At 44.4% G+C, this 12,118-nt stretch overlaps 1 protein-coding gene across 2 annotated transcripts; it reads left to right on the top strand.

Annotated features, from left to right (window-relative positions):
* Window positions 1-254: 254 nt before the first annotated feature.
* Window positions 255-10,731, top strand: LOC310646441 (cytochrome P450 3A24-like). Of its 2 annotated transcripts, XR_014493694.1 has the most exons (14): window positions 255-354; window positions 1,406-1,499; window positions 1,923-1,975; window positions 2,676-2,775; window positions 3,608-3,721; window positions 3,895-3,983; window positions 4,209-4,357; window positions 5,430-5,557; window positions 5,979-6,057; window positions 7,091-7,251; window positions 7,794-8,020; window positions 8,896-9,035; window positions 9,123-9,276; window positions 9,892-9,972. XR_014493694.1 is itself a non-coding variant. In XM_083372899.1 (13 exons), exons 1-13 carry the CDS (start codon window positions 281-283, stop codon window positions 9,985-9,987), a joined length of 1,518 nt encoding a protein of 505 aa, XP_083229025.1. In that variant the 5' UTR covers window positions 255-280; the 3' UTR covers window positions 9,988-10,731. The 2 variants fall into 2 exon arrangements, 1 of the variants encoding a protein (XP_083229025.1); XM_083372899.1 differs by lacking the exon at window positions 8,896-9,035 and having other exon boundaries at window positions 9,892-10,731.
* Window positions 10,732-12,118: the final 1,387 nt, after the last annotated feature.

Genomic DNA, 12,118 nt, shown 5'->3' with positions numbered 1-12,118 from the left:
GAGGAGGAGGAGACAGGAAGAGTAGGAGGAAGGAGAAGGAAGATAGTGAAGGAGAAGAGAAGAAAGAATGGTGGAGAAGGAGAAGGAGCGACCCTCTCCAGTTGTCAGGACTACATAGCCCTGGGCTGGGCGGACATTCCAGGGCTTGCAGTCCTAGCGGGAAGTGGCCCCGGGAGGCCGGCCCGAGGAGGAGTCCCGGCCTTGGCTCCTTTCCCAGGACGGCTGTAAAACCCCGGGAGCTTCCAGCCGCCGAAGAGAAGCCGCCGGAGAAGCGCTGGCCATGGGCGACCCGGTCCTGGGCTGGGCGCTGGGAAGCTGGGCGCTGCTCCTGCTGCTCCTGGCCCTGGGGCTGCTGTAGGTGGGGGCTGCCCGAGGCCGGGGGGGGGTTGGAGGGGGAAACGGGGGGGGAAGCCCCTCCCGAAGTTGCAGGGTGAGATTGGGGCTTTGGGTGGCGGAAAAGCGGGAGGTGGAGCCGGTTATGACTTGACTTCATTTTAGTTTCTCTTTCCCTGATAATTTCTCTTCTCTTCCTTTTCTTCTCTTCTCTTCTCTTCTCTTCTCTTCTCTTCTCTTCTCTTCTCTTCTCTTCTCTTCTCTTCTCTTCTCTTCACTTCTCTTCTCTTCTCTTCTCTTCTCTTCTCTTCTCTTCTCTCCTCTCCTCTCCTCTCCTCTCCTCTCCTCTCTTCTTCTATTATCTCCTCACCTCACCTCTTTCTTTTGTCTCCTCTTCTCCTCTCCTTTCTTCTCCTCTTCTTCTGCTGTCTCCCCTCCCCTCCCCTCCCCTCCTTTCTCTTATCTTGCCTTGCCTTCTCCCTTCTGCCCTCTTCTCTCTGCTTGGCTCTCCTCTCTTCTTCCTTCTGACTTGCTCTACTCCGAGAGACGAGGATAGGAGATGAAAATCCGCATGACCTGTGGTACCCGGGTACATCGAGATTCACCCTGTGGGGCTCATTAATAGCTATCAATGCCATTCTCACTGTGTCAGCCCTAGAAGCAAGACTAGATCAGGAAATCAACTGCACCAGAAGGCTAGATTTACTTTTATGGAGTTTGTTATAATAACAGACCATTGTCTTATTGTGCTGCACAGCCTCCTCCTCCTCCTCCTCCTCCTCCTCCTCCTCCTCCTCCTCCTCCTTATTGAGCAGTGAATTAGGGAGTGTCTGCTTGAGCAACTTCCTTTCTCCTTTTTCTGGACTTAAAAAAAGTTTCAGCCCCTTTTACTTGGGAAAGCACTTCTGCGCACCTTGGTCAAAGTCATCTTCCCCATTCTCTGCATCTAGGACATCTTTGCTGTCCTGCCAAGGTGGGGTTGATGGACCTTCTGATCTTCTCCACCTGCCAAGCCTTCTTTCTTTGGAACCCAGTGACATTATCCTGCTGATATTCTTTCTTTTTTCCCCAGTTATGGGATCTGGCCGTATAATTTCTTCAAGAAATTGGGAATTCCTGGCCCAAGACCGCTGCCTTTTATCGGAACTTTCCATGAATATTGGCATGTGAGTGTGTTGTCCTGCTTCACATCCTAGTTGCTTGTAGACAAATCCAAGGAGTTTGGAAGAAAAAGAGTCTTTTCTTTCTGTTTCTTTCCTAAGGGAGATATTGGGACTTGTGTCACCTCTTCTTGGCCTCCTCAGAAGAAGAGCTGAAAGAATAAAGGCTACTAGTCCTCAGCTTATGACCCTTCATTCCAGTCATAAGTTGAGGACTACCACTACAGCCATCTGACGACTTTCTTTGGCACCTCTCTTAGAATCTCTTGGTCTTCATTCTGAAACTATTGTCCCTGTGTCCGTGTAACCATATCATCCATGGGGATTCAAGGCTTACTAGTTGAAGAGCTGTTTATACTCTTCCACTCTCTGTTGAAGAAAGAATTACACTGCCTTCTTTTTCACTGATCTCCCTCTTTAATTTGACAGGGTGTCCTGAAGTTTGACCAGGAATGCTTTGAGAAATACGGCAAAATCTGGGGGTGAGTCACCTGTCAGGATGTCACCTTCAAGGAGGAAGGCTGATGGACAGAATGTTATGGTCTAGTTTTGTCTTCAGACATCGATTTCTAATATAGAAGTGCAAAAACGACAGTGAGGACAATTAGCCGGTGGAACAGCTTGCCACCAGAAATCGTGGGCACTCCATCACTGGAGATTTTAAAGAAGAGACTAGACAGTCACTTGTCTGTGATGGTAGAGAGACCATTCTCTTTATCCATCAAAATCCAGGGCCCTGACATGCCCATGTGCTATGTTGAGACAAGAAAGAAAGAAAGTCTATATTCTGCCCACAAAAAATTGAGAATTCTTTGCTCATTAAGGACATGCAGGATAGACCCTATTTGCAGTGTTTTTTCAGCCTTGCCTTGTCTGTTGTTAACCTGCTTTTCAGACTTCTTCATTATTTCATTTGGTTTTGATCACCAAATGTAGGCTGGACAGCCTGTCTGTAAATCCTGACAGCCCCTCCCTTATTTCCTCCACTCCTCAAACTCTTAAGGAGTAGCCAATTGTGCAGAATCACAGTTGCAACCTACACGTCCCTTTTGACCCAGGAACTGAACTTTAGAGCAGCGTTTTTTACTTGACTGGCGATTTAGCAGGAAACCTTGATCATCTCTCTGTATAAAGATAAGCCCTACATTTCAAAACATTTCTTTTATTTATTTTGGCAATCAGAATATTTGATGGGCGGAAACCTGTGATGGCCATTCTGGATCCCGCCCTCATTAAAACCGTCCTGGTCAAAGAATTCTATACTTATTTCACCAATCGCCGGGTAGGTATCCAAACCTGAGGCTGTTAGAACTTCACCAGAGCTGAGAAACAGAAGCCCAGCAAGGGAACTTGGAAGAGCAAGTCTAGTGTTGTGGTTTAGGGGGTGGGCTGGCACTGGGGAGACCTGGGTCCGAGGTCTCCCTCGATCCTGGAAGTCTCCCAAGGGCCAATCACTCTTTCTCAACCCAAAGTCATGAAGTTGTTGTGAAAGAGATTGGAGGTGGAACAATGTATATGCCATCTTGAATTCCAGAACAGCAGTAGATATCTGGCTATCAATTAGATAGACAAATTATGGAGAAGATTAGATAGATAGATCGATAGATAGATAGATAGATAGATAGATAGATAGATAGATAGATAGATAGACAGATGATAGATAGATAGATAGATAGATAGATAGATAGATAGATAGACAGACAGACAGACAGATAGATGATAGATAGATAGATAGATAGATAGATAGATAGATAGATAGATAGAGATAGATAGATAGATAGATAGATAGATAGATAGATAGATAGACAGACAGACAGACACAGACAGATAAATGATAGATAGATAGATAGATAGATAGATAGATAGATAGATAGATAGATAGATAGATAGATAGATAGACAGACAGACAGACAGACAGACAGACAGACAGACAGACAGAGACGGAGATAGAGATAGAGATTGATGATAATGATAGAGAAATAAATAATAGAGATATATAGATAAGAGAGAGATTGTCTACTTAGCTAATAAAACAGCAAATTGAAAAGAAAGGACTGAGAAGAACAACGTGAGACATTTCTGTTTTTATTTTCTTTATATTTCACATTTTTCAGGACTTTGGTTTGAATGGAAATCTGGACAAAGCCATAACCGTTGTTGTAGATGAACGGTGGAAGAGGATTCGTAGTGCCGTGTCTCCCACTTTCACCAGTGGGCGGCTGAAGGAGGTAAGAGGTGCATTTTAAATAAGTTTGAGAAGATTCACCCAGAAGCCAGAAATTCAGGTTGATGTTGCTTAGCCCCTGGTGGTTTGAAAATGGCTCTCTCAGCTGACTTGTTGGTTTCAGTCCATAAATGGTCAAAGGGTCTTCAGCATCTGGTACATTGGTCTTCCTTTCAGATGATGCCCATCATCAACCATTATAATGAAATCTTGGTAAAGAACCTTCAGAAGAAAGTGGAGGAGGATGAAGCCATAGATATGAAGTGGTAAGTAATAACTATAAGATTGGTTATTGAGCATCCCTTTTCTAACAGAAATTTACAGAAGGAAAATTTGTAAGCCAGGCATATCAAAATGGATCCACATTTCCCATAACACATGAAATCCCTTGTGCAACTATTAAGGGTTCCCTGAGATTGCCTGCTGAACGCATTATGAGATGGCTTCTAATAGCTGAACCTCCACGCTATGCTTCTCCTTCTTCCCTCCAGGATCTTTTCAGCCTACAGTTTGGATGTGGTAACCAGCAATTCGTTTGGTGTCGATATTGACTCCCTCAATGATCCCGATGATCCTATTGTTGTGCACATCAAGAAGTTCCTCAGATTTACCTTCCTCAACCCTGTTTTAATGTTGGCTGGTAAGATGACTTTGTAGGTCAGAGAGGTGGACATCTCTGCTCTGCCTTTTGCTTGCTTGCTGGAAAGGCACTCCTTATAGACTGCATTTCATTCGTTACATTTTATGGAGGATTCAGATGTCATCTTTGTAAAATTCCCATGTGTTCTTACATATCTTCCACTTTTCTTCTTATCTTTCCATAAACATTAGTTGAAAATAGGAGAGAGAGAGAAAAAAAAGCCAACCATGACCTGGATGACTGAGAATCTTCATAGAGGTTGAGAGACGTGGTTTTGCCACTCTCTCATACTAACTGTGCAGGGACGTGGTGGCTCAGTGGGTTAGGATGCTGAGCTTGTCGATCAGATGGTCGGCAGTTTGGCGGGTCGAATCCTGAGTGTCGCGTAACAGAGCGAGCGCCTGTTACTCGTCCCAGCTTCTGCCAACCTAGCAGTTCGAAAGCACGTAAAAATGCAAGTAGTAAAATAGGGACCACTCCGGTGGGAAGGTAACAGCGTTCCGTGTGCCTTTGGTGTCTAGTCATGCTGGCCACATGACCATGGAGACGTCCTCGGACAAGCGCCGGCTCTTCGGCTTTGAAACGGAGATGAGCACCGGCCCCGAGAGTCGGAAACGACTAGCACACACGTGCGGGGGAACCTTTACCTTTACCTTTACATACTAGCTGTTCAGTAACTGAGATTCTTGACAAGAACCTTAGAACTTCTTTCTCTAAACTAGCATCATGTAATGTTTTCATTGGCTACATTCCCAAGTCTGGGTTGGTTGTGAATCATAGGGACAGTAATTCAGGAGGTCCGTTGGGTAGAAGAAAGCTATTGGAGTAGCTGCTCAAGCTGGTAATTTTATTAAACATCATTACTGACTCCCATCAATTTTAGGCTCAATCACTATTGTAACCTTCTCATGAAATCACTATTGTAACTACAATTTTGCTAGAATCCCTCTCCTCCACAAAGCTAACGGAGGCCTCTCACTTTGGTGTTTTTTTTTTCTTGCTGTGTTGCAGCTTGCTTGTGTTCAGGCAAATGATCTCTTTGCTTTTTCCCACCCCCCCACCCCTCCCCCAGTTCTTTTCCCATTCCTTACTCCAGTGCTGAACAAGCTCAAACTAACTAAATTCCCCAAGTCTTCAATAGACTTCTTCTATGGTGTCATCCAAAAAATCAAAGAGGATCGACAAAAAAAGAACCACACGGTCAGTCTAGCCTATTTGTCTCAGGGTTTGCGTGGCCTTTGTGACCTGGATTTTGTGCACTCAGTCTGTGTTTGTGCATGCCAGGCAGGTTTCAGAACTGCCCGTGGAGTTTCAAACACCTTCTAATAAAGGAGAGTATTTGTAGCTCAGGGTGGACAAGTGGGATCCTTGGTACTCTCTGAACTTGGCGGTTTTCTTGCAGACCTTTCATGACTCAACAAGGTAACATCATCAGTGCTATGATGATGGAACCTCACTCCCGTCTAGCCCTGATGATGTTACCTAGTTTGGGTGGGCAAGGAAACATCTGCAAGAAAAACAAGCGCCTCAAATACCTTTGAAGTCTACAATGGGCCATCGGAGCCATCAGTGTTAGTTGTATCTCTTTGATGACAGTTTCTGAGTCTCTCTACCATTCCAGAACCGGATTGATTTTCTTCGGCTCATGATGGACTCTCAAGCTGCAGCCAACACCTCCGGGGAGGCACATTCAGAGAAAGGTAAAGTTACAGATCTCTCTTTTGGGGGGGAAAAAAGGTTGCTTGGGGCATATTGATATGCATGGATGAAGTCAAAATAAACATTATCGAAGGATGCTGAAACCACCGGGCAATGGAAGAGAGGAAAAGTGAAATAGATTGTGGGTTGAATGCCATGCACAAAGGCCAGATTCACTGAGAGGAATCCGAACGTTTCATTAGAGCAAAGGCTGATCTTGAAAGATAATGAGATAAGAGACAATGGATGGATAACACCCTACAGGATTCCTTAGATTGTCACCTTGAATTTCCAGCTTACCTGTCTACTTTAGGTCATTGTGATCTTCTAGAGTTCAACTTTAACTTCAAACTTCTTCCTGTAGGTTTTCCTGCTGTCCATGCCTGCCTCTTAGAACAGAGTCAAGAGAAGAAGATCAAATGTTCCTATTTTAAAATTAGTCGCCATTCAAATATAGCGTCAAACTATAATAAAGCTTCTCTATGGCTTGTTGACAGCATCAGCCCTGTTTTCTGCAAAATATAGCTAACATTAATGGAAATGTGTTTGAAAGGGAAAGGGAAAGGGAAAAGAGAAAATTCTAAAGACTCGTTTAAGGTTGGTTAATGTTAGACCTATCTCTGTTTTATCCTTTCCTTTATTTGCATATTGTCCCCAACAATCTCGGCCCTCTTTTTATGGATCTTGAAGGATGGAAGGCTTAGTCAACTGGAAAAAAATGACATGGCCCCACAATGTGTTCATTTGATTAAACTAATGTTTGGTATTTTAGTTGTCCCTGCCTGCAGCTGCAAATACAGCTGCTGTTGGTCTTCGTATGATGAGAAAGAGAGAGGGGGAGAGAGAGAGAGAGAGAGAGAGAGAGAGAGAGAGCTGTTTAAAGCTGTTGATCAAATCAGATCCCCTGGATAATTGTGTTCCCCTGAAAGCCACAAGTCAGTTTGAGATATCTCCTCTAGCGTTCGTGTGGTATAACAGTCAATGTTGTGCTGATGATCACCAGCTTCTTCTGTGCTTTCTTTTCTCGTCTGATAGCTTTAACAGACGAAGAAATTTTGGCCCAGTCAATTATTTTTATTTTTGGTGGCTCTGAGACCCTGAGTATTTTCCTCAGCTTCATGTCTTATTGTCTGGCCATGCACCCCGATGTTCAAGAGAAATTGTACCAAGAGATCAGTGAAACTTTTCCCAAACAGGTAGGACTCTTGTGGGCTGTGCGACTATCTTGGTTGAGGATAGATCATTTTGGTAGCTGCCAGGCATGAACAACTAGACCCATGCAAGCAGAATTCGAGCTACTTTATTATGTTCTGCCTGTAGTACAGGAATCTCCCCAGTCTGGCAGCCAACTCCTGGGAACAATTAGATAAAGCTCCAAGGAACTGAAGTTGAATCAGCCCTGGCTCTTTTCTGGTTGCAAAGTGATTCCAGGCTATCTCCTCGCTTGATCCCTCCTCTAGGCCAGGTTGGGTGCTTCCCAAGAGTAGAGATGTTTTCACACAGAAGAGTAAAACCAGAGTCTTCTTGTAACAGGACAGGATTTCTTTTACTTTTTGCAATGTTCACAAAGCCAAAATGTGAACCTTGAGGAGGTCGGAGATGGCCAGTTTTCCAGGATTCCTGTTCTGCAAGAACATTTTTTATAATATTCCAATCCTGATTCTTTGTTTCTAGATCACTTCCTATGTATCAGAATATCATGTTATTTTATTTTGTCTTGTTCTGGCTGTTTGTGCAGGCCCCTCCCACTTATGAGGCCGTCCAACAAATGGAATATCTAGATATGGTGGTGAATGAAACTTTTCGTCTTTACCCTCCCGGGACACGAATTGAGAGAGTTTGCAAAAAGACAGTGGAAATCCATGGAGTGACCATCCCAGAAGGGACCGTGGTTATGATTCCTGCATATGTCCTACATCGGGTCCCAGAATATTGGCCTGAGCCCGAGGAATTCAGACCTGAAAGGTATGTTGTGAGGAACACCGTTCTTCTGAAACTAGTGAATAAGGGACACAGCACCGTGAAGGCATCAGGGAGCAAAGTGTTGGTTGTAACATCTCAAATGAGAGGTGGATCCTTCTTTGACATCAACAATGTCACACAGGGCTTTCTTTATGATCGGCATCCATAAACTCTGTTTGGAAATTAATTAACTCCAGTGGAGAAAATAATAGCTAAGCTGACTGTAACAGCTGAGCCAACGGCTTGGCTTAATATTCCAACAACGGAACGAAAAGCTGTAGGGCAACTGGCATCGAGCCACACTGATAAGAGTAATGGTATATGAAGGAAATTATATTTAATCTTCTATCTCAGAAGATAGTTAGAAAAGATTTGAACAGGGCTGGGTGGGCCAAAATATGGGAAATCGGGTCTGTTGACTTACATTGTAGCTGTCACTAATTGGGTATCATAGTAGCATCAAGGATTCTTGGGCATAACTCCTCAACAAGCCCAAATTAATTAAGCAGAAACTACTTCTAAACACTTCTCTTTATTGCTCCTCACCTGTAGACAGAATCTTGCCAGACTAAAGCAACTGCCTACATCATTAAAAATATGTTTCTCAGAGGCAGAGTATCAGGACATTAAGTTGCAGTTCAGATTGTATTGCTCAACTCTGCACACAAGAATCTAGTCAATTAAATTGGCACCTGATAAGGGTCAATGGAGGTTGAGGGATTGAATTTAGACCATGGGAACATAATGACCCAGGCTGATGACCACCCACCTCCCCAGCTATGCCCACTCTTTTCCTAAAGTACTCTAACAATTGCTAGAGAAAGGTTGTCTTAATTGTCTTCCTGCCAACCAAACTATCTAAATTTCACTGTCTCTAGGTCCTCTGGAATGCAGCCCCTCCCTTCTGGGAATCCAGACTACATTCTGCCACACCAGATCAGCCACTGAACCACAATCTCCACAAACTATCTTTCTTTATGGGTCTCAGTCCAGTTTATCTAGCAGGGAAGGAGCAAAGGTGTGTCTTAGTTACAGAACGGAAGTGCAGACTATTGGGAATAGTAGCTTCATTCAGCTGGGTTATTGGTTTCTGATTTGCAAATAGGTTTAGTAAAGAGAACAAAGAGAGCCGAGACCCGTACGTCTTCCTCCCTTTCGGAGCGGGTCCCAGGAACTGCATCGCTATGCGTTTCGCCCTCCTGGTGGTGAAAATGGGTATTGTGGTTGCGCTGCAAAGATTCCGCTTCAAAGAGACACCGGTGAGTCCTATTTACCTCATGGGTTAGAAGCTGGTGCTTGCTCATTCGCTGAAGAGTTCACTCAACTGAAGTCCCATCTCGCATGTGTATCTCGTTCAAAGACACAAAGAGGTGATGAATGTGAAAGGAAGATTGCTTTGGAAAGACGGGGCCATCTTTTCGGGGTGAGAAGCCCACTCCATCTTGTGTGTGTGTTTATATGTGTGTGTGTGTGTGTGTGTGTGTGTGTGAGAGAGAGAGAGAGAGAGAGAGAGAGAGAGAGAGAGAGAGAGAGAGAGAGAGAGAGAGAGAGAGAGAAAGAGAGAGAGGGGGAGGGAGGAGAGAGGGAGGGAGAGAGAGATTCTCCAACGAAGAGGTTTTGCTTCTACACCTACTGTGAATAGAGTCTTGTTTGGTGCTCACAGCAGAGTGAAGCCCCCTGGACACACACTGTGCCTTTCTCAGTTGCAACCCAGACAGTGGGGAAAAAGTGTTTGAGTTGAACGAAATACAACCAAGGCATTGTGTGGGCAAAGGAAAAGGCCTGTATGTAAAACCCAGTTCTTTCAAGCCTCTATTTAATTCCATCTCTGTGATATTTTTTTTTCTCTCCCTTTCTTTCGGTTAATGGGGAAGATCCCCCTGGAACTGGATAACTCAGAGTTCCTCAATACGAAGAAGCCCATCATGTTGAAGTTGGTGCCCAGAACTGTTGTACAACATGAGGAATAGAAGATCTGAAGGCTGCAAAGAAGCTGTTGTTGTGACTCTCTCCTTCCTTCCTTCCTTCCTTCCTTCCTTCCTTCCTTCCTTCCTTCCTTCCTTCCTTCCTTCCTTCCTTCCCTTCTCTTCTGCCTTCATGTCACATAACAGCAGAAGTCTGAATCTATAGAATTAAATGACTGTTTAGAGATTTCCTCATGCAGTTTTCAAGGAAGGTTGGATGCGCCAGTTAATCTTGGGATCCCTCCAGTCTTCACTTCAAAAAAAATAAAATAAATAAGCCCGCTTATTTAATATACACATCACTTGATTTTGAGTAACTCCTGCCACAAGCATTCAAGGGACCACTGCAATTTTCTGAGTTCTTCTCTAAGTTTCGCTCTTCTTCCGCCAAAGGAAGTTCCTCAAGCATCTCCCTGTGGACCGCCTCAGGCTTCCTTGACTGCTGGGGTAGAAAGGGGATTAAATAAACAGAGGTTTCATGGAGAGCCGCTCTGCCCGGAGAGATGAAAAGCAGGGGACACATATTGGTCACGAAAAGATTTCACAATAAAAGCATGCAAGCATCCGGCCTCAACACAGTTTTTGAATAGTACAATCCTTGCAGACTGTACCAGGAAAAAAATCCCTGAGGTTTTCAGCAGCTTTAATCTCACCAGGAAATGTCGGATATTAAACTTTGGACTAGCCATTTCTCAAGAGCTGGAATAATTCTCACCATAAAAGATGACCTCATGCCATTACGCCATGCCTTCTGTGTGTCAATCAGAGGATGTAATAAGGTTAGGGGGAGGGAAACATTTTTGCCTGATTTCAGAGGAAGAACTTGGCATAGTGGTTGTCATGGTTCCGATGAAGATATGGTTAGGTACTTGGTGCTCTCTGAACTGGCTTGTTTCCTTGCAGAGATTTCATGACCCAAACTAGGTAACCTCATCGGTGCTAGAAGGGAGATGAGTTTGCAAAGAAGAGGAGGAGGAGGAGGAGGAGGAGGAGGAGGAGGAGGAGGGACTGTGGGATGCTTGGTGCTCTCTGTGCTGGGCTGTGTTCTTCAGACGTTTCATGACCAAACTAGGTAACCTAATGAGATGACCTTGTAGAAGATTGTATTTGCAGTCGATGTCTCTTCTCTCCAAAGATATTACGAAACCTCCCAGCGGTAGTTGCTCATTCGGCTCTAACCTGGATTTAAAGACAAAATTCACTTGCTAATTGAATAAGTGGAGAATGCTGGAGAAAATTAGTGTTTCGGTAAACTCTAGCACTGAGAATCAAAAGGAACATTTCTTCAGCGCTCTTCCCCTGTCTAGGAAAATTATCCCGCATCCTTAAACCACTCCAGTTGAGACCGGAAAGTAGGTATATGTATTTTCTTATTTAAAAGACAACTTTATTACCGAAAGCTATTTTATCTGGCACCTGTCATAGCTCTTGCATGCTGGGAAAAGATTACCTGATAGTAATAAAATAAAATAAAAAAAGATGGCGTAAAGCTGATTTATCTGACAGAAAAGCACGCCAGAGAGCGAGATAAGGTCAGTAATAATAACCTGAGCTTGCAAGTTGGCTCTGTTTTTTGTTTTTTAATGGAGCCGTTTCTGATGAAGATAAATGTCTTCTGTGGAAGAGATTCAGGGGCCAAAAAGATGCTAGAGATGTTCGGTCAAAGTCACAAAAGATTGACCCACGGGGCTGAGGCCAATCTCAGGGACGAGCATGGGAAAGCAGCATGGTGTGGGGACCTCAATGGATCCATGATGGTGTAACCACTGAGGACCAGGAGTGGAGAAGCCCACGTTTTCATCTTACCTTCAGCCGTGGGATAGGAGAAGGTGGATCCTCATCCTACCTTCATGCATAGAAGCCCTGTAGGAGACTTTGAGCTGGCCCTTCTCCCTCAGACCACAACCCAATTACGTGTGCAGGAGAGTTCCTTGAGTTACAACCACCGTTTGAGTCCAAAACCTCCGCTGCTAAGTGAAACAGCTGTGAAGTGTGTTTAGCCCCATTTTCCGACCGTTCCTGCCACCGTTCTTAAGCGAATCGCTGGCAGGGGGTAAGTTAGGAACAGGATTGTTAAGTGAGTCCAGCTGTCCCATTCACTTTGCTTGGCAGAAGGTCGCAAAAGGGGGTCACGTGA

Source organism: Vipera ursinii (assembly GCF_947247035.1).
Source record: "Vipera ursinii genome assembly, chromosome: 13".
Classification (NCBI taxonomy): Eukaryota; Metazoa; Chordata; class Lepidosauria; order Squamata; family Viperidae; genus Vipera; species Vipera ursinii.
Note: the sequence above shows the minus strand (reverse complement) of the source record. Positions and strands in the feature narration are given on the sequence as shown.

What these genes read in the sequence shown, in the direction of transcription:
- LOC310646441 (XM_083372899.1), top strand. Translation starts at nt 281, where the DNA reads ATGGGCGACCCGGTCCTGGGCTGGGCGCTGGGAAGCTGGGCGCTGCTC. An exon ending in CTTTCCATGAATATTGGCAT is followed by an intron (nt 1,500 to 1,922) that starts GTGAGTGTGTTG and finishes TTAATTTGACAG; the next exon opens with GGTGTCCTGAAGTTTGACCA. An exon ending in AAATACGGCAAAATCTGGGG is followed by an intron (nt 1,976 to 2,675) that starts GTGAGTCACCTG and finishes TTTGGCAATCAG; the next exon opens with AATATTTGATGGGCGGAAAC.